General features: G+C 44.6%; 1 protein-coding gene across 4 annotated transcripts in view; it reads right to left on the bottom strand.

The window, feature by feature from the left end:
* Positions 1 to 27,048, bottom strand: part of OCRL (OCRL inositol polyphosphate-5-phosphatase) — a 91,827-nt gene that overhangs the window by 19,281 nt on the left and 45,498 nt on the right. For 3 of the 4 annotated variants that reach the window (XM_056538221.1, XM_056538220.1, XM_056538218.1), the window contains 9 exons: positions 25,731 to 25,842; positions 25,457 to 25,566; positions 17,273 to 17,408; positions 11,530 to 11,640; positions 11,213 to 11,378; positions 9,955 to 10,190; positions 8,253 to 8,276; positions 5,644 to 5,760; positions 3,538 to 3,622 (listed from right to left, as the gene is read on the bottom strand). In XM_056538221.1, coding sequence (XP_056394196.1) covers positions 3,538 to 3,622; positions 5,644 to 5,760; positions 8,253 to 8,276; positions 9,955 to 10,190; positions 11,213 to 11,378; positions 11,530 to 11,640; positions 17,273 to 17,408; positions 25,457 to 25,566; positions 25,731 to 25,842 — 1,097 coding nt within the window. The remainder of the gene's footprint in view (positions 1 to 3,537; positions 3,623 to 5,643; positions 5,761 to 8,252; positions 8,277 to 9,954; positions 10,191 to 11,212; positions 11,379 to 11,529; positions 11,641 to 17,272; positions 17,409 to 25,456; positions 25,567 to 25,730; positions 25,843 to 27,048) is intronic. The other variant, XM_056538219.1, reaches the window with a different exon arrangement.

Below are 27,048 nucleotides of genomic sequence, written 5' to 3' on the forward strand. Positions count from 1 at the left end.
CACCCGCCCTCCGGAAGAGAGTGAGTGACACCCGCAGCAGGCGCCCTGATTGGTCGGTCAGTAATCCGGCCGACGAATCAGGGCGATCGTGAGGTGGCACCAGTGCCACCTCACCCCTGCAGGCTCTGGCTGTTCGGGGCCATCAGAGACGGCACCGAACAGCCAGTAATTCCGGGTCACCGGAGACCCGATTGACCCGGAATCGCTGCAGATCGCTGGACTGAATTGTCCAGCGATCTGCGGCGATCGCCGACATGGGGGGGCATAATGACCCCCCTGGGCAATATGCTGGGATACCTGCTGAACGATTTCAGCAGGCATCCGGCTCCGGTCCCCAACCGGCTAGCGGTGGGGGCCGGAATTCCCACGGGCGTATGGATACGCCCTCGGTCCTTAAGGACTCGGAATGCAGGGTGTATCCATACGCCCTATGTCCTGAAGAGGTTAATGGAGAACTCCGGGGGGAGTTTTTTTTTTTTTTTTCTAACTATGCCCATTGTGTGTTGTAGATAAAAAATAATATAAAAATAAATAAAAAAACATCTACTTACCTCCAGCGTCCCCGTAGTGCCTCCAGTCCTGCTCGGGTGCCGGTAGATGCAGCACGATGTGTTGTCCGTGGAAGCAGCCAGGTCCAAAAAGTCAGACTGCAGCATAGCAGCATATAAATATATATATATATATATATATATATATATATATATATATATATATTATATATAATATGCACACACACACATATATGTGTGTTGTTACATGTGTATGGCTGGGTTCACACTACGTAGTGTACGGACCCAAACCATGGTATACCATTGTTATAGGACTGGTTAGAGACCCGTATACGGGGCAAAAACGAGTCGACCGGAGTCAGTGTTTGATTTTGGTCGGCTCTTGAAATGAATGGGTTTCCGGACGGATCCTGCTGGGGTACGAGAGCAGACGGTTTTAGCTCCTCCCAACTGGAGTCGGCACCCATACACTGCATAGTGTGAACCGGCCCTATGTGTGTTTAGATATGTGCATGTACAGTGGGGATGAAAAGTTTGGGCACCCCAGGTAAAAATGTGTATTAATGTGCATAAAGAAGCCAAAGAAAGATGGAAAAATCTCCAAAAGGCATCAAATTACAGATTAGACATTCTTATAATATGTCAACAAAAGTTACATTTTATTTCCATCATTTACACTTTCAAAATATCAGAAAACAAAAAAATGGCATCTGCAAAAGTTTGTGCACCCTGCAGAGTTAATATCTTGTACTGCCCCCTTTGGCAAGTATCACAGCTTGTAAACACTTTTTGTAGCAGCCAAGAGTCTTTCAATTCTTGTTTGAGGGATCTTTGCCCATTCTTCCTTACAAAAGTCTTCCAGTTCTTTGAGATTTCTGGGCTGTCTGTCACGCACTGCTCTTTTAAAGGGTACCTCTCATCAAAAAAACTTTTGATACATTATAGATTAATGTATGCAGAATAACTTTACAATCGCATGTTATTAAAAAATATGCTTCTTTCTATTTAATTTTCCACTTTGAAGAAATGACCACTAGGGGTCTCCCTACCAGTCCTGGCAGCAAGCATTTCAGACTCATGCTGGAGTCCTAAACACTACGAGCTGCCAGTCTGCTTTGTTCACAAAGGAGAACATTCAGAGCTGCCAGCCTGCTTTGTTCACAGCCTGTTTGGCTGTGAACAAAGCAGGCTGGCAGCTCTGAGTGTTTAGGACTCCAGCATGAGTCAGAAATGCTTGCTGACAGGACTGATCGGGAAAAATACAATAGAAAGAAGCATATTTTCCATTAACATGCTATTGGAAAGTTATTCAACATTCATTAATCTAAAATATATCAAAAGTTTATTTGATGAGAGGCACCCTTTAAGGTCTATCCATAGATTTTCAATAATGTTGAGGTCAGCAGATTGTGAAGGCCATGGCAAAACCTTCAGTTTACACCTCTTGATGTAATCCCCCGTGGATTTTGAGGTGTGTTTAGGATCATTATCCATTTGTAGAAGCCATCCTCTCTATAACTTCAGCTTTTTCACAGATGGCATCAAGTTAGCATCCAAAATTTGCGGAAATTTTATTGCATCCATTTTTCCTTCTACTTGTGAGATGTTCCCTGTGCCACTGGCTGCAATACAACCCCAAAGCATGATTGATCCACCCCCATGCTTATCAGTTGGACAGAGGTTCTTTTCATTAAATTCTTTTCCCCTTCTTCTCCAAACGTACCTTTGCTCATTTCGGCCAAAAAGTTCAATTTTAACCTCATTGGTCCACAGAACTTGTTTCCAAAATGCATCAGGCTTGTCTATATGTTCATTTGCAAAGTTCAAACGCTGATTTTTGTGGTGAGGACGTAGAAGAGGTTTTCTTCTGATGACTCTTCCATGAAGACCATATTTGTACAAGTATCTCTTTATAGTGGAATAGTGTACCACAACTCCAGTGTCTGACAGATCTTTCTGGAGGGATTGTGCAGTCAAACGTGGGTTTTGAATTGTTTTTCTCACAATCCTGCGAGCTGTTCTGTCTGATATTTTTCTTGGTCTTCCAGATCTTGCTTTAACTTCCACTGTTCCTGATGACTGCCATTTCTTAATTACATTCCGAACAGAGGATATTGACATCTGAAAACATTTTGCCATCTTCTTATAGCCTTCTCCAGCTTTGTGAGCATCAACTATTTTCAGTTTCAGATTTCTAGACAACTGCTTAGAAGAACCCATGGTGCTGATTGTTGGGGCAAGGTCAGATGAGTCTGGGCATTTAAAACTTTGAGATTGACATCACCTGGTCTTCCCAGATGATGATTGAGAACAATCCATGACACTGGCAGGTCTCAGCTTTACAAAGGGGGCAGTGCATGCTATAAATTCTGCAGGGTGCCCAAACTTTTGCAGATGCCATTTTTTTGTTTTCTGTTATTTTGAAAGTGTAAATGATGGAAATAAAATGTAACCTTTGTTGACATATTATAAGAATGTCTAATTTGTAATTTGATGTCTTTTGGATATTTTTACCTTTTTTCCTTGGCTTCTTTATGCACATTAATACTAATTTTTACATGGGGTGCCCAAACTTTTGATCCCCACTGTATGAGCCTGTTTACATGTGTATGTGTTTAGATATGTGTATGTACGTGTCTGTTTAGATATGTGTATGTGTTTAGATATGTGTATGTACGTGTCTGTTTAGATATGTGTATGTGTTTAGATATGTGTATGTACGTGTCTGTTTAGATATGTGTATGTGTTTAGATATGTGTATGTACGTGTCTGTTTAGATATGTGTATGTGTTTAGATATGTGTATGTACGTGTCTGTTTAGATATGTGTATGTGTTTAGATATGTGTATGTACGTGTCTGTTTAGATATGTGTATGTGTTTAGATATGTGTATGTCTGTGTTAGATGATCATCGGATGTGGATATATCCAATATTCTGGCAAAGTGTCAGTGCACGAGATGTCGGATTATCAGATTTTATTCTAGACACATAACCCGGTGACTCAAATGTTTTCCGCAGGAAGGATACGGATGTTATCCGGGATGCTGGTGTCTAAACAGTCGATGATCTGCTGCAGCTCCTCTTGTTTTCCTGGCGTCTGGAACAGATCTTCCTGCAAGAGAACAGATGTGTCTCAATGTATCAGAAGCAGAGATGACAAAGTGGCCAATCAGGGGGGCTGATGTAAACCCCGCCTCCTGCATGCCTTTAACCTTTTTTTGGTAGGCATATGACCACTCCCTACTGAAAGGCTGTATGTGTAGAGGGGGAGGAGATAGTGTCATGTGACCTATCTGTAGGTTGAGGCTGATGTGTCATGTGATCCCACTCTGCTCTGCTGAAAGGATAGAGGGGGAGGGTCTGTGTGTCATGTGATCCCACTCTGCTCTGCTGGAAGGATAGAGGGGGAGGGTCTGTGTGTCATGTGATCCCACTCTGCTCTGCTGCTGAAAGGATAGAGGGGGAGGGTCTGTGTGTCATGTGATCCCACTCTGCTCTGCTGAAAGGATAGAGGGGAGGGGCTGTGTGTCATGTGATCCCACTCTGCTCTGCTGAAAGAATAGAGGGGGAGGGTCTGTGTGTCATGTGATCCCACTCTGCTCTGCTGAAAGGATAGAGGGGGAGGGTCTGTGTGTCATGTGATCCCACTCTGCTCTGCTGAAAGGATAGAGGGGGAGGGTCTGTGTGTCATGTGATCCCACTCTGCTCTGCTGAAAGGATAGAGGGGGAGGGTCTGTGTGTCATGTGATCCCACTCTGCTCTGCTGAAAGGATAGAGGGGGAGGGTCTGTGTGTCATGTGATCCCACTCTGCTCTGATTAAAGGAAAGAGGGGGAGGGTCTGTGTGTCATGTGATCCCACTCTGCTCTGCTGAAAGGATAGAGGGGGAGGGTCTGTGTGTCATGTGATCCCACTCTGCTCTGCTGAAAGGATAGAGGGGAAGGGTCTGTGTGTCATGTGATCCCACTCTGCTCTGCTGAAAGGATAGAGGGGGAGGGGCTGTGTGTCATGTGATCCCACTCTGCTCTGCTGAAAGGATAGAGGGGAGGGTCTGTGTGTCATGTGATCCCACTCTGCTCTGCTGAAAGGATAGAGGGGAGGGGCTGTGTGTCATGTGATCCCACTCTGCTCTGCTGAAAGGATAGAGGGGGAGGGTCTGTGTGTCATGTGATCCCACTCTGCTCTGCTGAAAGGATAGAGGGGAGGGGCTGTGTGTCATGTGATCCCAAAAACTTTAGTGCCCAGGGGGGAAATAAACCAAGAAAAACCTCCAAACCCCAGTCACCGGAGTGACGGGGTAAAAAACCCCTATTGAAAATTCCCTCCCTAACTATAATATATAAAACTTCACTTTTATTTCACTATTATTAAAAAGTCCCCTGTAGTGAATAAAATTAGCAGGCTATTCCCTCAACTAGTGTAACTTCTCCTATCTGGAGTTCACAGTAATATGTACTTGACAGTGGCTGCAGACCACTGTCGATTGGGGAAAGTGCTGCAAATAAAATGTAATCAATCTGTCTCCCCTCATGTGATCCCACACTGCTGATAGGCTGCAAGGAGAGGGGCTAGTATCACGTGACTCCTCAATGCTGAAATGCTGTAAGTGCACACACAGGGGGGGGTTAGTGTAATGTGACTCCTCCCAGATGGGCGGGGCTTACAGGGTTTATCTTTCTTGCCCAAGGCAGATATTAAAAGGGGTACTCCGCTGCTCAGCGTTTGGAACAAACTGTTCCAAACGCTGGAGCTGGGAGCTTGTGATATCATAGCCCCGCCCCCTCATGACATCACACCCCGCCCCCTCAATGCAAGTCTATGGGAGGGGGCGTGACAGCTGTCACGCCCCCTCCCATAGACTTGCATTGAGGGGGAGGGGCATGACATCATAATGGGCGGGGCTATGACGTCACAAGCTCCCGGCACGGGCTCCAGCGTTCGGAACGGTTTGTTCCAAACGCTGAGCAGCGGAGTACCCCTTTAAGCTCAATTTTTGAGCCATCTGATTGGCCCCTGCTGAGCAGCACTTTGCCCCCACAAGCCCATGGTATCTGCCCCTGGAATGTAAAGGGCTATGTCCTGTAAGGCAAACGTTTTCTACAAAAGACATAAATGGCGCATGATGCCCACGGACCTGACGGCAGGCGTTCTTGTACAGGTGATCCACCAGGAGCCACATCTCCTTGGGGATCTTTAGGGGTTTGTCAGTAGTACCGTCCACCTCCTCCGACATCTGCATCACGGCTTTCTCCTGAGGAAGAGACACGAAAATGATGAAAAGAAATAATCGGAGACTCTGCGACCGGAGGGGAGGACGCCACAGACACCTATCAGCTGCTGAGTAACTACAAGTCCCAGCAAACCAAGAAGCATCTACAGGAGGTAAACAGAGACTGAACAGAGGTCGTCACCTATGGGACTCCTGGTTCTGCAGGTCCATTTGATGTCTCATGGGACGCAGAAACCTGAAAATCTGCCACAAAATCCATGGGGGTCTCACAAGCCGAGGGCTGCGCAAATTTGACCGCGGATTTTATGGACATTTTATCACAAAATGTTTCCAAAAAAGCAGTAACAGATAGAGACCGGCTGCAGATAATAAAATAGGGGTAATTTTGGCGAGTACCCGACGTGTTTTGCCCCAGGAGTCTCAGGGGACTCTGCTCAGTCTTCTTGTTTCTGTGTTGAAAGCAAATGCTGGATTAAAGGAATTTCTGGATCGTTAAAGGGTAAAAAAAAATGTATGCTTTAGATAATATATTATATATATTATATATATATTTATTTATTTATTTTTTCACAAAATTTTGCTCAGATTGTAAAAAAAACAAAACGAAACTATTTAGGTGAAGGAAAAACCCAGGAGCAAAATTTGGTGCATAAAAAAATAAAAATCTTTTCCAGGACGATTAGGGACAATTCTAGAGGCAGCACTAACATGTCTCAACTATAATTTTTTTTTTTTTATGGCAAAAATGTAATAATATAAAAAATATATAAAGTGGGGAAAGATGCAAGAAGTAACAGGCGACTTCTTTTCTGCGCAGTTTAGAGCTGAACTTCCCATTGAAGTCTATGAGAGCTTCAGAGTTTGTATGTTCTCCCTGTGTTTGTATAGTGATGGGTCAATTTAGAGTTTACATTCTGAGCCCCAATAGGGACCGGGAGCAACGTGAATAATGACAAATTTGGTACATCGCTGCGGAATAAGTTGGTGTTATATAAATAACTGAATAATTACGGTATTCCCCCCCCAATCTGTAATACGGAGAGAGGCTACTGCAGCGTTCCGGGGACCGTTATTACCCACAAGCAGTGACTGCTAAGGTAAATTTGCAGAATCCCGTTAATTTTAGCCCCGCCCTAGGATAAAACCCCACCCACTGACCGCAGCTAATTTTGGGGGAGGTCAGTAGGAGGCTGTACAAGGTGCTCCAGAATTACAGCTTATCTACTATCTATAGCAGGGTTTCCAAACAGTGTGCCTCCAGCTGTTGCAAAACTACAACTCCCAGCATGATCTACAGAGTGTACCTATTCCAGGACTACAACTCCTAGCATGCACATGGTGGGGGTAGTAGTCCTACAACAGCTCAAAGATGCAGTAACCAGTATTTGATAATAAAAGTGATTGACAGATACTGCGGCGTATACCACTTGGTATAAAACCTTAATCCGGCCCCGTCTACATTCACGGTTCCCTGATTCTGCACAATATTTTTAATAAGCAGCCAAATATGGCATTTAAAAAAATAAGTAAAAAACATATATATCTATATCTTAAAATATATTATAATATAGTTATTGTTATTTATTATTATTATATTATTAATTATATTAATAATAATAATTATATATATATATATATATATATATATATATATATATATATTAGAGATGAGCGAACTTACAGTAAATTTAATTCGTCACAAACTTCTCGGCTCGGCAGTTGATGACTTATTCTGCATAAATTAGTTCAGCCTTCCGGTGCTCCGGGGGCTGGAAAAGGTGGATACAGTCCTAGGAGACTCTTTCCTAGGACTGTATCCACCTTTTCCAGCCCACCGGAGCACCCGAAAGCTGAACTAATTTATGCAGGAAAAGTCATCAACTGCCGAGCCGAGAAGTTTGTGACGAATCAAATTTACTGTAAATTCGCTCATCTCTAATATATATATATATATATATATATATATATATATATATATATATATATATATATATAATATAAAAAAAATATATATACATATCTAAACATGGGCACTGACACAGGGAGAACATACAAACTCCTTACAGATGTCGCCCTTGGAAGGGCTTGAACCTGTGAATTTACAGACAATCCAGTCAAAAGCAGTTTTTTTCTTTTTTTTTTCTTATTTTTTTGTTACCAAAGTTCTAAATCAATGTTTCTCAATCTGTGGCAAAACTACAACTCTCAGTATGCCAGCAGGTTTCCCAACCAGTGTGCCTCCAGCTGTTGCAAAACTACAACCCCCAGCATGCCCGGACAGCCAACGGCTGTCCGGGCATGCTGGGAGTTGTAGTTTTGCAACAGCTGGAGACCCCCTGGTTGGTAAAATACTTTTCTAGGACATGTCGAAGTATATTTTTTAAAGTGACGGTGCCCCTTAAAGAGGCCACTGGTTGAGAAACACCATGACAGATGCTTTAAGCGAACACGAAAGACAAAGTGACAACTAGTAAGAGACAGAGCGGGTGAGTGTCGGCTCCTGGGCCGGTTACCTTCTCCGAGAAGCTGTCTTCTCCCTATGAGCAGAGGATAAGCAGCGGAGGAAGAAGGGGAGAAAAAACACAGATCAATAAGACCATCAATGAGACGGGGAGAAGAGGGAATGGGTCGGAAGGGTCACCTGGTGCTCTATGGGGGGCTATGGAAACCTTTAATTCTGTTCATTCTAAGTCTCACAATGAGAAGACCCCTGTGATTTTTTTGCTATAAGTAGTGGAAGCCTTTATTTCCTCTATACCCATCATTCCTAGTCAGGTGCGGGGTCTCAGAATGACTTATATGAAAAACAGAAGCGTCCCATAAAAACGTAAGCCTTTATTTCATCAGTTAACATTGAGGGATTCACACAACACAGATGGCTTGACGCGTTTTGGTCATCAGTGACCTTAGTCATAGACCTACGATTAAGATCACTGATCACTGAAACATGTCAGATCTGACTGTTGTGTGAATCTCTCATTGTTAAAAGGGGTACTCCGGCCCCAAAGGATAGGGGATAAGATGTCTGATCGCGGGGGTCCCACCACTGGGGAGACCCACTATCTCACATGCAGCACCCACCTCAGAGCTGCAGCCTTGGAGTCTGCTGGGTTAGGACTACGGAGCCGGAGTAGTCTCGTCCCCGTGTGACGTCACGCCCCCTCCCATAGACTTGCTGATGTCACATGGGGGCGGAGTCATGACCTGGCAGACTCCGAGGATAGGGGATAAGATGTCTTAGGGCCGGCGTACCCCTTTAACTGATGAGAGATCACTAAAAGAGGCCAGGAGAAGAAGGTGTCTGATCACTTCTCTTTCCAGCTCTCTATAAGTTAAAGGGGTACTCCACTGGAAAAAAAAATTCTTTTAAATCAACTGGAGCCAGAAAGTTAAACAGATTTGTAAATTACTTCTATAAAAAAAATCTTAATCCCTCCAGTACTTATCAGCTGCTGTATGATCCACAGGAAGTTCTTTTCTTTTTGAATTTCCTTTCTGTCTGACCACAGTGCTCTCTGCTGACATCTCTGTCCATGTCGGGAACTGTCCAGAGCAGGAGAGGTTTGCTATGGGGATTTGCTCCTACTCCAGACAGTTCCTGACATGGTCAGAGGTGTCAGCAGAGAGCACTGTGGTCAGACAGAAAGAAAATTCAAAAAGAAAAGAACTTCCTGTGGAGCATAGAGCAGCTGATAAGTACTGGAGGGATTAAGATTTTTTTTATAGAAATAATTTACAAATCTGTCTAACTTTCTGGCAGTTGATTTAAAAAAATAAATAAAAATAAAAAAAATGTTTTCCAGTGGAGTACCCCTTTAAGTGGATTTGCTCGTCTCCTGCAGTGACCAGGAGAATCCGTTCAGTTCCGACTCGTCCGCTCTTAAGTTCTCGCAGGTCTCGGACTCGTTTCTATAAATGACACCTTAAAATGTGGGTGAGGGGAACACCAATGTATCAGACCCTATTGATATACAGTATCCTAAATGACAATGGGAAGGGCGCCCCTTTAACCCCTTTGTCACTGCTCGGAGATTGCTGGTGAAATAACGTGACTGGCCGAGAGAGATTTGACTTGTATCTGCCGCAGGTTCACCATAAAATCGAGTCCCCAGCTGGTGACCGGTGGGGGAATGATTTATAGGAAACATCAATGAGGGAGAAGACAACACGAAGCTGAAATAATCCGAACATAACAAGGAGACGCCGGGTCCTCACCAGGTCAATGAGTTTGGTGACCGGGATCTCCCGGATCGGTCGCTTCATTCGGCACAGGGCTTCCAGAGACGTCCCGAAGGAGCTGACCAGGTAACTGCCGCTGATGGTCAGGAAGTAGTCCTTGCCCCGGTCCAGGTGAAGGACCAGAATGTCCTCGATCAGGTCTTGGCCCGAGTTGAGCAACGTCACCGAGTCCTTACTGACATAAACGTCCAGACTGATCTCCACCGACTCATCTGTGACCGGAAGAGCGAAAGCGTAAAGTGACGGAATCCGGAGAAATAACAACAGGAAATACAGAGGGCAGTATAATGCTGAGTATATAGCACCAACATACTCTGCAGTGCTGTACAGAATAGATAGATATAGAGAGATAGCTATGAGATAGATAGATATGAGATAGATAGATATGAGATAGATATGAGATAGATAGATAGATATGAGAGATAGATATGAGATAGATAGATAGATAGATGAGATAGATAGATATGAGATAGATATGAGATAGATAGATATGAGATAGATAGATAGATAGATAGATATGAGATAGATAGATATGAGATAGATAGATAGATAGATATGAGATAGATAGATAGATATGAGATAGATAGATAGATATGAGATAGATATGAGATAGATAGATAGATAGATAGATAGATATGAGATAGATATATAGATAGATATGAGATAGATAGATAGACAGATAGATATGAGATAGATATGAGATAGATAGATAGATATGAGATAGATAGATAGATATGAGATAGATAGATAGATAGATAGGTAGATAGATATGAGATAGATAGATGGATATGAGATAGATAGATAGATATGAGATAGATAGATGATAGAGAGATAGATATGAGATAGATAGATATGAGATAGATAGATATGAGATAGATAGATATGAGATAGATAGATAGATATTAGATAGATAGATAGATATGAGATAGATAGATAGATATGAGATAGATAGATAGATATGAGATAGATAGATCTGAGATAGATAGATGGATATGAGAGATAGATATGAGATAGATAGATAGATCTGAGATAGATAGATAGATATGAGATAGATAGATAGATAGATATGAGATAGATATGAGATATAGATAGATATGAGATAGATAGATATGAGATAGATAGATATGAGATAGATAGATATGAGATAGATAGATATGAGATAGATAGATGGATATGAGATAGATAGATATGAGATAGATAGATATGAGATATATAGATAGATAGATGCACTCACTGGGCTCCAGGTATCCCTCGCAGGGCTCGGCTCTCAGCCAGGGTTTGCAGTATTGGGTGTCGTTCAGTTTGGGGATGAAGGAGAAGTGACATGGCACCTGACCGTCATTCTGGATGATGAACTTCTCCTTCTGGAGCTGCCGGAATCGCACTCGTTCAAACTTGAACTGTGGGACAGAAACAAAGATGAAAAGAAATTATGATCTGCCGGCACAACGTACAGGGTGAGACGTGTGATTATCAGCAGGACCCTATAGGGGGCGCTATCTGAAGCTATACTGATAGGATATAAAGAAGTAACATGGAGTGGTCCCTCACCTCTGTCACGCTGAGCTTCAGGGAGGGGAGGAAGTCATTCTCCATCCGATCCATCATGCGCACAATGTCCTCGAACGCCTTCCTGTATTTCCGCTCATCCACGACCTTCACCTGAACAGGAAAATGAGAAACATGAGAAATGAGCGCGGCGTAGAAGAGAGCGCACTGCGCCACCCTGTACGGGGGCGACACTTTATTCTAGGGTTTTCAACATTATTATAAAAAATTTCTGACCTCCCCCCACTCCCCAGCGGCTCACACTCGGCTCCGTTCCCCTGTTGCTCCTCCTCTTTTTTCTACTTTTGGGATGAGCGTTCAGAACAAAATCTGCCGCCTCAGCCAATCATTGAGACAGGACATCAACGCAACCAGTGATTGGCTGGTGAGGCAGATCCTGCAACGATCATCTCAGAAGCAGGAAGAAGAGACGAGCATCAGGGGGACCGAGCAGAGTGTGAGCCGCTGGGGATCAGAGGGAGGTCAGTATCATTATTTTTTTTATTTTTTCCAACAGTCAACAACACTGGAGTGCCCCTTTAAAGACGGTATTCCACTGGCCAGAATTTGGAACATTTATTTCCGAACGCTGTGTGCGTGCTGAGGTGGGTCGGCCACGCCCCCTCAATGCAAGTCTATGGGATGGGGTGTGGCGGCCATCACGCCCCCCCCGCCACCTGCAGATTGAATATTTATGCCCTTTCCCAGTGGATAGTAAATAAAGGTTTCTCCCAGGAATATCCCTTTAACTCGCTCCCAGTATTTCATGTGATATTGTATCATGGTAACTCAAATCCTAAATATAGTGACTGAGGCATCTCCATGGTTACCCAACAGGGGACGCCCCCTCCACAATGTCATCAAGGGGTGTTGAGCTGTTACCATGGAAGCCAGAGGGCAGGGTGAGGCCCCCCAGACCTGTACAACATAGTGAACAGCAAAGCGGGAAAGTATTAAATAACTGATATGTTTTATTTTGGTTTTTTTTATAGGAACTTAAATATATATAAAAAATAATAATAATAGTTAGAAAAAACAAACAAAAAAAAACCTCTATAAATCTGTCATCTCCGTTATCGTCCTGATCAGCACAATAAAGTTGTCAGGTCAGTTTTACTGCCGAGAAAAAGGAACACTAACACCCAAAAAATGCTAAAATTCCAGGATTGCTTTTTCACTTAAAGGGGTATTCCGGCTTTATACATCTTATCCTGTAGCCAAAAGACAGGGGATAAGATGTATGATCGCAGGGGTCCTGTCGCTGGGACCCCCGCGATCTCGGTGCAGCCGTCGGCATCCTTTGCTGGGCGCTGCCTCTGAGACGTGACGGCCACACCCCCTCCATTCATGTCTATAGGAGGGGGCGTGACGGCCGTCACGCCCCCTCCTATAGACATGAACGGAGGGGGCGTGGACGCAACATCACGTCTTGGGCTCGGAGGCAGCGGCCAAAACGGGCGGCGGGCTGCACCAAAATCGCGGGGGTCCCAGCGACAGGACCCCTGCGATCATACATCTTTTCTCCTGAACTTTTAAGATGTATAAAGCCAGAATACCCAGGGGTACTCCACTGGAAAACATTTTTTTTTTATGTTTTACTTTTTATCAACTGGTGCCAGAAAGTTAAACAGATTTGTAAATTATTTCTATTAAAAAATCTTAATCCTTCCATTACTTATCAGCTGCTGTATGATCCAGAGGAAGTTCTTTTCTTTTTGAATTTCCTTTCTGTCTGACCACAGTGCTCTCTGCTGACACCTCTGTCCATGTCAGGAACTCTCCAGAGCAGGATATGTTTGCTATGGGGATTTGTTCCTACTCTGGACAGTTCCTGACATGGACAGAGGTGTCAGCAGAGAGCACTGTGGTCAGACAGAAAGGAAATTAAAAAAGAAAACAACTTTCTGTGGATCATAACAGCAGCTGATAAGTACTGGAAGGATTAAGTTTTTTTTTAATAGAAGTAATTTACAAAATCTGTTTAACTTTCTGGCACCAGTTGATATAAAAATAATAATAATAATGTTTTCCAGTGGAGTACCACTTTAACGCCTTGGGGAGGGAGCCCATTATGACCCCAAGGACGGGAGCATTTTTTGCACATCTGACCACTGTCACTTTAAGCATTAATAACTCTGGGATACTTTTACTTATAAATTTGATTCCGAGATGGTTTTTTCGTGACATATTCAACTTTATGTTAGTGGTAAATTTTTGTCGATACTTGCATCATTTCTTGGTGAAAAATTCCAAAATTTGATGAAAAATTTGAAAATTTAGCATTTTTCTAACTTTGAAGCTCTCTGCTTGTAAGGAAAACAGACATTCCAAATAAATTATATATTGATTCACAAATACAATATGTCTACTTTATGTTTGCATCATAAAGTTGACGTGTTTTTATTTTTGGAAGACACCAGAGGCTTCAAAGTTCAGCAGCAATTTTTCGCAAAATTTTCAAAATCAGAATTTTTCAGGGACCAGTTCAGGTTTGAAGTGGATTTGAAGGGTCTTCATATTAGAAATACCCCATAAATGACCCCATTATAAAAACTGCACCCCTCAAAGTATTCAAAATGAGTCAGTCCGTGTTTTAACCCTTTAGGTGTTTCACAGGAATAGCAGCAAAGTGAAGGAGAAAATTCAAAATCTTCATTTTTTACACTCGCATGTTCTTGTAGACCCAGTTTTTGAATTTTTACAAGGGGTAAAAGGAGAAAAATCCTCTCAAAATTTGTAACCCAATTTCTCTCGAGTAAGGAAATACCTCATATGTGTATGTCAAGTGTTCGGCGGGCGCAGTAGAGGGCTCAGAAGGGAAGGAGTGACAATGGGATTTTGGAGAGTGAGTTTTTCTGAAATGGTTTCTGGGACATTTAGGAAGCCCCTATGGTGCCAGGACAGCAACCCCCCCCCCCCCCCCCCCACATCGCACACTATTATGGAAACTACACCACTCAAGGAACGTAACAACGGGTACGGTGAGCCTTAACACCCCACAGGTGTTTGAGAACTTTTTGTTAAAGTTGGACGTGTAAATGAAAAAAAAAAAAATTTTCACTAAAATGCAGTTTTTTCCCCAAATTTTACTTTTTTACAAGGGGTAATAGAAGAAATGGGGTTACAAATTTTGGGGGCATTTTCTCCTGAGTATGGAAATACCCCATGTTTGGATGTTAAGTGCTCTGCAGGCGAACTACAATGCTCAGAAGAGAAGGAGCACTATTGAGCTTTTAGGGAGATAATTTGTTTGGAATGGAAGTCGGGGGCCATGTGCATTTACAAAGCCCCCCGTGGTGCCAGAACAGTGGACCCCCCCACATGTGACCCCATTTTGGAAACTACACACCTCACGGAATGTAATAAGGGGTACAGTGAGCATTTACACCCCACTGGCGTTTGACAGATCTTTGGAACAGTGGGTTGTGCAAACAAAAAAATTAAATTTTTCATTTTCACTGACCACTGTTCCAAAAATCTGTCAGACACTTGTGGGGCGTAAATGCTCACTGTACCCCTTGTTACATTCCGTGAGGGGTGTAGTTTCCAAAATGGAGTCACATGTGGGTATTTATTTTTTTGGGTTTATGTCAGAACCGCTGTAAAATCAGCCACCCCTGTGCAAATCACCAATTTAGGCCTCAAATGTACCCGGTGCGCTCTCACTCCTGAGCCTTGTTGTGCGCCCGCAGAGCATTTTACGCCACATATGGGGTATTTCCGTACTCAGGAGAAATTGCGTTACAAATTTTGGGGGTCTTTTTTTCCTTTTACCTCTTGTGAAAATAAAAAGTAAAGGACAACACCAGCAAGTTAGTGTAAACATTTTTTTTTTTTTTTTTTAACTGACAGGCTGGTGTAGACCCCAACTTTTTCTTTTCATAAGGGGTAAAAGGAGAAAAGCCCCCCAAAATTTGTAGTGTAATTTCTCTCGAGTACGGAGATACCCCATATGTGGCCCTAAACTGTTTCCTTGAAATACGACAGGGCTCCAAAGTGAGAGAGCGCCATGTGCATTTGAGGACTAAATTAGGGATTTGCTTAGGGGTGGACATAGGGGTATTCTATGCCAGTGATTCCCAAACAGGGTGCCTCCAGCTGTTGTAAAACTTCTAGAATGCCTGGACAGTCAGTTGCTGTCCAGAAATGCTGGGAGTTGTTTTGCAACAGCTGGAGGCTCCGTTTTGGAAACCCTGACGTACGATACGTTTTTTCATTTTTATTGGGGGGGGGGGGGGGGGGGGCAGTGTAAGGGGGTGTATATGTAGCGTTTTACCCCTTATTATGTGTTAGTGTAGTGTAGTGTAGTGTTTTTAGGGTACATTCGCACTGGCGGGTTACGGTGAGTTTCCCGCTAGGAATTTACGCTGTGGCGAAAAATTTGCCACAGCTCATACTTGAAGCAGGAAACTTACTGTAAACCTGTCCGTGTGAATGTAGCCTGTACGTTCACATGGGGGGGGGGGGGGGGGGGGAGGGGCAAACCTCCAGCTGTTTCAAAACTACAACTCCCAGCATGTACTGATAGAACGTGCATGCTGCGAGTTGTAGTTTTGCAACAGCTGGAGGCACACTGGTTGGAAAACCTTCAGTTAGGTTCTGTTACCTAACTCAGTATTTTACAACCAGTGTGCCTCCAGCTGTTGCAAAACTACAATTCCCAGCATGTACTGATCACAGAAGGGCAAGCTGGGAGATGTAGTTATGCAACAGCTGGAGGTATGCAACTACAACTCCCAGCATGCCAAGACAGCTGTTTGCTCTTTGGGCATGCTGGGATTTGCAGTTTTGCAACATCTGGAGTGCAACCATTTAGAGACCACTGAACAGTGATCTCCAAACTGTGGACCTCCAGATGTTGCAAAACTACAACTCCCAGCAAGCCTAGACAGCAAACAGCTGTCTGGGCATGCTGGGAGTTGTAGTTTTGCAACATTTGGAGGACTACAGTCTAGAGACCACTATAGTGGTCTCAGACTGTAGCCCTCTAGATGTTGCTAGGCAACTCACCGGCTGCCGTCAAATCCAGGGAGCCGTCCTCTTCTGCCGCACGCTGCCCGTAGATCTCCGTTGCCGCCCGCTAATCACCGTCGCTCTGCTGCCTCCGGACGGGGAAGTGATCTTCGGCGCTACTCCTCTTCATTTTCCCCGTTCTGGCCCACCTATTGTGGGTGGGGCAGGACGGGGAAAACGAAAGCAAAGCCCCCCCGCCCCCGATCTGCTATTGGTGGTCGCGTCTAGACCACCAATAGGAGGGATCGGAGGGGTGGCACCGCTGCCAACTCACTCCTATCGCTTTAGGGGATCGTGGGTGTCTTAGACAACCGCGATCCCCCTTATATTCCGGGTCACCATAGACCCGTAATGACCTGGAATCGGCGCAAATCGCAAGTGTGAATTCACTTGCGATTTGTGCCGATCGCCGACATGGGGGGGTCTGGGCATTTGCACGGGGGGGCCTGCTGATAGATATCAGCAGTCACCCCGGTCCGGTCCCCGCGTAGCGGGGACGAAACTCCCACGGGCGTATGCATACGCCCTTCATCCCCAACAGGTTAATCTAATACAATACCAGTGATGTCAAACACCAAAACTCGGCCTTAGATAAAGTTTTATAAAGAGGGAAGGAGAGAAGGGATGAGGAATAATCCTATAACAACCCCCCCATTATTCTCCTGAAGCTTCTTTGCTATCATCTGATGATCCGGAAGGTTCTATAAGCGATGTCGGAGTATCAGACACTCACCCCGATGCTGAAGAGCGCGCTGACCGGCTTGTGATCGCTGGTTTTCAGCTCCATGTGGCTGCGGTACTTAAGCTGCCGGACGCTGCTTCCTCTCCACAGGACGCGGTCGCACCAGGCGGGGACTCGACACTTCCCACTGGGTAAACAAAGGGTAAACAGGTTAAAGGGGATCTCCAGAAACATCGCAAACCAGACATATCCCGGGGAGCGAAAATAATACAGGAATAACAGACCTCGCCGGCCGGGGTCATAACGTCTTCAAGGGGAACATGCACAAGGTGGCGACACTGTACAGGAGCTATGTGCCTCAGGGGGAGGCGGGGGTCTCACGTGTTCTGGGCTGAAAGCTGACAATAGTCTTAACGGGGCTGACACACCAACAGCATCACAGCCGTTCCATATAGATGGGAGACTGAGGACCCCCATATAAGCAGCCAGCCCCTGAATTCATACACTTCTTCCCTGTGGACATCCCCGTTAAGGTTTAAGGGGTATTCCGGTATAATTTGTAATTACCTAAAACTATAAAATATTAATGACCAATATAGTGATCTCATCGTCAGTGTGGTGGTGTCTCAGCAGATTCCTGCCTCCTTCTCTTGACAGGAAGTTGTGTAGTCCTCTCACTGTCAGTGGGGTGTTGTCTCTAGCTTCTGGCTCCTCCCTCTCTCCTGATTGGAAGTTGTGTAGTCCTTTTATTGTCAGTGTGGTGTTGTCTCCAGCTCCCTCGCTCCTCCTCTCTCTGGATGGATCTGGTCTCTTAGCTCACGTCCTCAGAATGATGTCATCACTTCTGACCGGCCCCTACAGCCTACATCATCATCTCCCTGATATATATATATATATATATATATATATATATATATACACACACCTTTATTGGGATATTTAGGGAGAATGAGGTGTGGTTACAGCAAGCTGCCTTGTGCTGAAAAATCTCACAGGCAGAGGAGCAGACAGGGAATGATAACAGCAGGTGCTGCTGTAAGAAACAGTCATGTAATGTCCCCAAGTTGCATAACTCTGTGTAAACTGTGTTAAAATTCAATGTATATGCATTTCTTTATTACTCTGACACTGTTCCTTTAAGGCCGCAGGCTCAACTGCCAATCTCAAGATGGCCTCCCTTAATCTCGCTGAAGTGACCCTCATAGAACTGTAACACCCCGGATGACATCCCACTCCAGTATATACTCTGCAGGACCAACAGAGCCAAGGAACATCTGCCATTGGACTCCATTATATCCAACTGGTTTTCCCGCCTGCTGGGGAGCAAAAAAATCCGGCTTCAAGGGATAACAGGAATTTCGTGGCGCTGACCAGGACCCGACATAAACCGGTGCAGTGGCGTGAGGGTAACCACTTTATTTTACCAAGATGCAACGCGTTTCACTGCGCAAGCGCAGCTGCTTTAGTAATGTGCGCTTGCGCAGTGAAACGCGTTGCATCTTGGTAAAATAAAGTGGCTACCCTCAAGCTACTGCACCGGTTTATGTCGGGTCCTGGTCAGCGCCACGAAATTCCTGTTATCCCTGAAGCCCGATTTTCGCATCCCGGCATTCATCAGGAAGGCTGCAGACGAGTCGCCCCCACAGTATATTTCGTGCTGCGCATTGTTGTGTAGGTCGGTACACAACCAGAATCGGTAAGAGACCATCTGTATCCTTCTCCGAGACTCTCATCTTGCACGTATGATCCTCCAAATGGAGTGCCTCAGTTCTTAAAGGGGTACTCCGCTGCTCAGCGTTTGGAACAAACTGTTCTGAAGGCCGGGAGCTCGTGACATCATAGCCCCGCCCCCTGATGACATCACTCCGCACCCCCTCAATGCAAGTCTATGGGAGGGGGCGTGACAGCGTCACGCCCCCTCCAATAGACGCATTGAGGGAGTGCGGAGTGATGTCATCAGGGGGCGGGGTTATGACGTCACGAGCTTCCGGCGCCAGCGTTCGGAACAGTTTGTTCCAAACGCTGAGCAGCAGAGTACCCCTTTAAATTTCAGACAAGCCTTCAGGGGAAGACTTCATTGTTGCGGATCTTGCGTTACTGACAGAGAAGGATGACATCGGGCTCCACCGTGTACTTATATGAACTGTAAGGGGTCCTACTTGAACCACCGGGATATGGGGGGTGCGCACCCAATTGTGAAGATTAGGGTCAGTCAGGGACAGTTTATGGGACTATTGTTTTTCGAGTGTCCTCACTGCAAATACGGAAGTGGAAGAGGTGAAAATTGTTGTGCGATTTGACTTGAATTGTTTTATGCTATTCTGAAGGTTTTGGTTGTCTTTACCATTAACCTGCCATTATTAAAGGGGTACTCCGGTGGAAAACTTTTTTTTTTTTTTTCTTTTTAAATCAACTGGTGCCAGAAAGTTAAAACAGATTTTTCAATGACAGTTCCTGATACGGGCATCAGGGGTCAGCAGAGAGCACAAAAAAGAAATTCAAAAAGAAAAAGAATTTCCTCTGTAGCATGCAGCTGCTAAAAAGTACTGGAAGGGTAAAGATTTTTTTATTAGAAGTAATTTACAAATCTGTTTAATTTTCTGGTACCAGTTCATTTAAAAAAAAAAAATAAATAAATAAGTTTTCCACCGGAGCACCCCTTTAATCTATAGTAAATGCAATTTTCTTAAAACGTGACCACAGCGTACGCATTCTTTCCAGGTCGCGGAGCCAAAACCACCTGCCTTGCTCTCGGTTCAACCTCACTGATTGTGTGATAATCTGCTGCGAAATGAAATGTTCTGCAGCAGCTCAGGGGAAATGGCAGAAGTGTTTGGGGGGGGGGGGGGGGGGCAGGATGGGAGGACGGTGATGATGAGATGAGGGGGAGCAACGATTCAGATAACACTACAGAAATAGGCAAAATGTCTCCATTTACCACCAAACGGATCTCACGGATTATAAGATTATAGGAATAGAAAAAGCTTTGACGTCTCACTAAACAAGTGCATGAAACCCGCCCGGCTCTGCTACATCTGTAAGTACAGGACAGTTTGTTGTTTTCTCATTAAGGATTGAATCAGACCACAAACAAAACTAAAACCGCCCGGATGATAAGATCTGAGGCTGCGGGGACAAGGGGCGCATTGATCTCAGGAGCCGGAAATCCGGATTAGTTCTGCTCCCAATGAGCGGCGAGAACATGGAACGTTATACAAGAAGAGACCTCAATCCTAAAGGGAGTCACATAAGAGGTAGTGATCCCCAACCTGGGGCCCTCCAGCTGTAACAAAACTACAACTCCCATCATGCTCTGCACCTTGTGGTTCTTCAGCTATTGCAATTCCCATAAAGTCGTCAGGACATAACAGGAGTTGTGGTTCTGCAAGTCTCTAGACTTCATAAAAGATACAATCGGGATCTCTGCTTGCTGTATATGAGTGGAACCATTCTTATTTACCACGAGAGGCTGACACCCAGTCCAAAACAAAGGTCTCATAGCTGAGGTTTTGCTAATGTAAGCCAAACATAAAGGGGCGCTCAGATATCAACAATGTTTAAGTGTACCCGTCAGATCCAACAAAATGTTTTTTTATATTTTTTTTATATAAATCACTCAGTGCCTAATCCTGACCTTGTACATCTTATTTTTATGTGTCTAGCGCCTTTATTTATTTTTTATTACACTTTAGCTCACTAGTCTGAATTCCTCTCAATGGGAGGGGGTGTGGCCTCACTGTGCAGGTCTCCGCCCCCTCCCTCAGTATGCTGTCTGCTCACATCTCCCCTAGCATTAGCAAAACTACAACTCCCAGCATGTCCTCACTGACAGTAGCGGGACACAAGATGACAGTGAGAGGATTTTTCCTCCAGCTCTGAGCTCTGCGCTCACAGCTGTCAATCAAGGAAGTGTGTCCATGACATAGGTGATGACTCATGGACACAGCAGCTATCGGTGCATGCTTTACAACATATCAAACGTTTTTGTATCTGACAGTGCCCATTAAAAGAGTACCTATCATGATCTACACTCTCCCTAATCCCAACACCCCATCTGTCCCTGATTCTCACTAACACTATACCTGTGTTTCTTTTCATTCAAAAAACCCTCTTTCTTCCTGATTTATTGTCTTCTTGGCTGCTCATTCAGCTGTCTTAGTGTGAGGGAGGAAGGGGGCGTGGCCTAACATAGAGGCTATGAACACAGCAGCTGGCAGCTCTGAATCTTCTCCTCTCTGTTTACAACTGCATGTGCAGAGAGAAGAAAGATCGGAGCTCAGATAGTAAAATGAATGAGGGCCTGCAGTAAGGCAGAGTCAGGAGTATGGCCTGCTGTGCTATGAGCACAGTGCTGGCTCCTGCCGGTCTGATTGACATGCAGAGAGCAGTGCTGAGCTTGTCTGTGTCCCGGCTGCTGTCTGAGATTTAGGACTCCAGCATGACTCGGAAATCTATAAAATAAAATAAAAAAAAGGCTTGCAGCCAGGACTGGTAGGGAGACCCCTAGTGGTCATTTTCTCAAAGTGGAAAATTAAATAGAAAGAAGCATATTTTTTAATAACATGCTATTGGAAAGTTATTCTGCATACATTAATCTATAATATATCAAAAGTTTTTTTTCACTTTTATTTTTTATGAAAGGTACCCTTTAACCCCTTCCCGCAGAATGTAATATATAAACGCCGGGTTGTGCAGTGCGTTCGCGCATCCCGACGTTTATAAATGACATTCAGTTAACCCGGTGATGCGCAGCATCGCACGGGTTAACCAGCAGAAATCCTGCTGTTTCCAGCAGGGGACAACTTCTGCTTCACCCCCCAGGACCATCCATTGATGGTCCTGGTCAGCGATCACTGTGATTGGTCCCTTTGGACCAATCACAGTGACCTGGGGTGAAAGTTCAGATCCCCCACACTGCCTGCCCCTGGAAGTCGGGCAGAACGGGGGACGATGGCTGCGGGGGCTCGCGGCATAGGTGGGGGCACACGCGGGGACCGGCAGCCTTACCCGAACCAGCGGCGGGACCGAGGAGCAGCGCGGGACCAGCCACGTGGACGAGCAGCGACGGGATCAGCAGGCCGTTGACTGTCCAGGCATGCTGGGAGTTTTGCAACAGCTGGAGGCACCCTGTTTGGGAATCACTGGTGTAGAATACCCCTATGTCCACCCCTATGCAAATCCCTAATTTAGGCCTCAAATGCACATGGCGCTCTCACTTTGGAGCCCTGTCGTATTTCAAGGCAACAGTTTAGGGCCACATATGGGGTATCGCCGTACTCGGGAGAAATTGCGTTACAAGGTTTGGGGGGCTTTTTCTTCTTTAACCCTTCATGAAAAGGTAATGTTGGGGTCTACACCAGAATGTTAGTGAAAAATGTTTTAATTTTTTACACTAACATGCTGATGTTGCCCTATACTTTACATTTCCACAAGAGGTAAAAGGGAAAAAAGCCCCCCAAAATTTGTAACGCAATTTCTCCCGACTACAGAGATACCCCATATGTGAGCACAAAGGGCTCTGGGGGCGCACAAGGCCCAGAAGGGAGAGCGCACCATGTACATTTGAGGTGATTTGCAAAGGGGTGGCTGATTGTTACAGCGGTTTTGACAAACGCAAAAAAAACAAAACCCCACATGTGACCCCATTTCGGAAACGACACCCCTCACGGAATGTAATGAGGGGTCCAGTGAGAATTTACCCCCACAGGTGTCTGACGGATCTTTGGAACAGTGGTCCGTGAAAATGAAAACTTGTACAGCCCACTGTTCCAAAGATCTGTCAGACACCAGTGGGGGGCAAATGCTCACTGTACCCCTTGTTACGTACCTCAAGGGGTCTAGTTTCCCAAAAAATATGCCATGTGTTTATTTTTTTTGCTGTTCTGGCACCTTAGGGGCTTCCTAAATGCGACATGCCCCCCGAGCAAAATTTGCTCTCAAAAAGCCAAATATGACTCCTCTTCTGAGCATTGTAGTTCGCCCATAGTGCACTTCAGGTCTACTTATGGGGTACCTCCATACTCAGAAGAGATGGGGTTACAAATTTTGGGGGGTATTTTCTGCTATTAACCCTTGCAAAAATTTGAAATTTGGGGGGAAACACACATTTTAGTGGAAAAAAATATTTTTTTTTTTACATATGCAAAAGTCGTGAAACATCTGTGGGGTATTAAGGCTCACTTTATTCCTTATTACGTTCCTCAAGGGGTCTAGTTTCCAAAATCGTATGCCAAGTTTTTTTTTTTTGCTGTTCTGGCACCTTAGGGGCTTCCTAAATGCGACATGCCCCCCGAGCAAAATTTGCTCTCAAAAAGCCAAATATGACTCCTTCTCTTCTGAGCATTGTAATTCGCCCGTAGTGTACTTCAGGTCAACTTATGGGGTACCTCCATACTCAGAAGAGAAGGGGTTACAAATATTGGGGGGTATTTCCTGCTATTAACCCTTGGAAAAATGTTAAATTTGGGGGGAAACGCAAATTTTAGTGAAAAAAAAAAATCACAAAGCCTCACTTTATTCCTTGTTACGTTCCCCAAGGGGTCTAGTTTCCAAAATGGTATGCCATGTGTTTTTTTTTTCCTGTTCTGGCACCATAGGGGCTTCTTAAATGCAACATGCCCCCCAAAAACCATTTCAGAAAAACGTACTCTCCAAAATCCCCTTGTCGCTCTTTCCCTTCTGAGCCCTCTACTGCGCCCGCCGAACACTTTACATAGACATATCAGGTATGTCCTTACTCAAGAGAAATTGGGCTACAAATCTAAGTATAAATTTTCTCCTTTTACCTCTTGTAAAAATTAAAAAATTGGGTCTACAAGAACATGCGAGTGTAAAAAATGAAGAATGTGAATTTTCTCCTTCACTTTGTTTCTATTCCTGTGAAACACCTAAAGGGTTAAAATGATGACTGAATGTCATTTTGAATACTTTGGGGGGTGCAGTTTTTATAATGGGGTCTTTTGTTGGGTATTTCTAATATGAAGACCCTTCAAATCCACTTCAAACCTGAACTGGTCCCTGAAAAATAGTGAGTTTGAAAATTTTGTGAAAAATTGGAAAATTGCTGCTGAACTTTGAAGCCTCTGGTGTCTTCCAAAAGTAAAAACTCATCACTTTTATGATGCAAACATAAAGTAGATATATTGTATATGTGAATAAAATAAAATAATATTTGGAATATACATTTTCCTTACAAGCAGAGAGCTTCAAAGTTAGAAAAATGCAAAATTTTCTAATTTCTCATCAAATTTTAGGATTTTTCACAAGGAAAGGATGCAAGTTACCACAAAAATTTACTACCATGTTAAAGTAGAATATGTCACGAAAAAACAATTTCGGAATCAGAATGATAACTAAAAGCATCAGAGTTATTAATGTTTAAAGTGACAGTGGTCAGAATTACAAAAAACGCTCTGGTCCTTAAGGCCGGAAATTTCTGTAATTAAATGGGGTATTCCGGCCAAATACATCTTATCCCCTATCCAAAGGATATTTGGCCGGAATACCCCTTTAACCTGCACCGATATATTGTGACAAAAACTGTCAGAGATTTGTGCTACATCCTATTACAACACACTGAGACAATATTATGCAAAAGTGTATAATCTTTATTTAAGTAAAAAAAAATATAAAAACTATTAAAATGGAACAGTAGCAGACAGTGTCTGCTACTGTTCCATCTTAATTGTTTTTATATATATATGTTTTTTTTACTTAAAGATTATACACTTTTGCATAATATTGTCTCAGTGTGTTGTAATAGGATGTAGCACAAATCTCTGACAGTTTTTGTCACAATGTATCGGTGCAGGTTAAAGGGGTATTCCGGCCAAATATCTTTTGGATAGGGGATAAGATGTATTTGGCCGGAATACCCCATTTATTTACAGAAATTTGGAGTTTAGGCTATTTAGCTCACAGAGAATTGTTTGGACTGGAAACATATGTAACAAACCCTCATCTGTGAGAAAGGTTCATAAAGTATCGGACATCTCTCGAGGTATCCGCTTTACTGACAGCAAGCAGAGGTCTTGAAACTGGTGATAAACTGAAATAATTGGTAGAATGGGAAGTTGCTGAATGTAATGAGATGGACGTTATGTAAATGTATTAAAATGAGAAGTGAAGAAATTGTTACATTTATTTACATCACACGGGGTCATGCACATAGTGTGTGTGTGGGGGGGGGGGGTCTCAGGAGTCGGACCCCTCTAATATTTTCATCCTCACATTTACCTTGAATCCCATCGGTCAGTTTTGGGGTCGTACTTATATGTTGGGATAAATCCGATGGCGCCTTCTGTGAAATCAGCGAAGACGTTTTTCAGCTCCCGCTGGATGTTCAGCTGCAGGGATCAAGGAAGAAACAAATGATGATGACGACAATACATGGGGGCGGGGCACAAGGGGGAGGGGCATTAATGGGCCTGGCAGTAAACTGAACGCTCCCCAGATAACACATTGTGTCCCTATTAAGGAGGGAGGATTCGGGGGGGCAGAACTCCGTTACCTGATCAAACTTCAGCAGCGTGTTAATGTCGTTCCTGGTGATCAGGCCCTTCACCTCGGTGGCGTCGTACTTGCACAGTCGGTAGTTCAGGTCTCCCAACCAGATGACAACGCTGCGGAGATAATACAGGAGCAAAATGAGACAAACTCAATAATACGGGACGGCGCCGAAGAAGAGAGAGAAGATCCCGGGTGGTGACGTCTGAGGCCCAATAAACATGGACGACCCCAGAGCCGCCTCTGGACTATCAGGATACAGGGGCCGGAGTGAACAACCACATGGCCCAAATACATTGGAGGAGATGACTTGTCCTGGTAGGAAGGAAAAGCTTAGACACTTCAGAAGGAGAAGGCTGGGGAGGGGGGTCCCATTGGGAAGGCCCAGAAGGCTAGTCATGGGGGGGGGGGGGGGTGTCTGTCAAGAAGGACAGTCATATGGGGGGGGTGTCCAGAAGGCTAGTCATACAGAAGGGGGGGGGGGGGGGGGGTTGGGGGTGTCCAGAAGGCCAGTCATACAGAAGGAGGGGGGGGGTTCGGGGTGTCCAGAAGGCCAGTCATATAGGAGATGTCCAGAACGCCAGGCATATAGGGGATGTCCAGAAGGCCAGTCATATGGGGATGTCCAGAAGGACAGTCATATAGGGGATGTCCAGAAGGCCAGTCATGTAGGGGATGTCCAGAAGGCCAGTCATATAGGGGATGTCCACAAGGCCAGTCATATAGGGGATGTCCACAAGGCCAGTCATATAGGAGATGTCCAGAAGGCCAATCATATAGGAGATGTCCAGAAGGCCAGTCATATAGGGGATGTCCAGAAGGCCAGTCATATAGGGGATGTCCAGAAGGCCAGTCATATAGGGGATGTCCAGAAGGCCAGTCATATAGGGGATGTCCACAAGGCCAGTCATATAGGGGATGTCCACAAGGCCAGTCATATAGGGGATGTACACAAGGCCAGTCATATAGGAGATGTCCAGAAGGTCAGTCATATAGGGGATGTCCAGAAGGCCAGTCATATAGGGGATGTCCAGAAGGCCAGTCATATAGGGGATGTCCAGAAGGCCAGTCATATAGGGGATGTCCAGAAGGTCAGTCATATAGGGGATGTCCAGAAGGTCAGTCATATAGGGGATGTCCAGAAGGCCAGTCATATAGGAGATGTCCAGAAGGTCAGTCATATAGGGGATGTCCAGAAGGCCAGTCATATAGGGGATGTCCAGAAGGCAAGTCATATAGGGGATGTCCAGAAGGCCAGTCATATAGGAGATGTCCAGAAGGTCAGTCATATAGGGGATGTCCAGAAGGTCAGTCATATAGGG

This window comes from Hyla sarda, chromosome 9 (assembly GCF_029499605.1).
Source record: "Hyla sarda isolate aHylSar1 chromosome 9, aHylSar1.hap1, whole genome shotgun sequence".
Lineage (NCBI taxonomy): Eukaryota > Metazoa > Chordata > Amphibia > Anura > Hylidae > Hyla > Hyla sarda.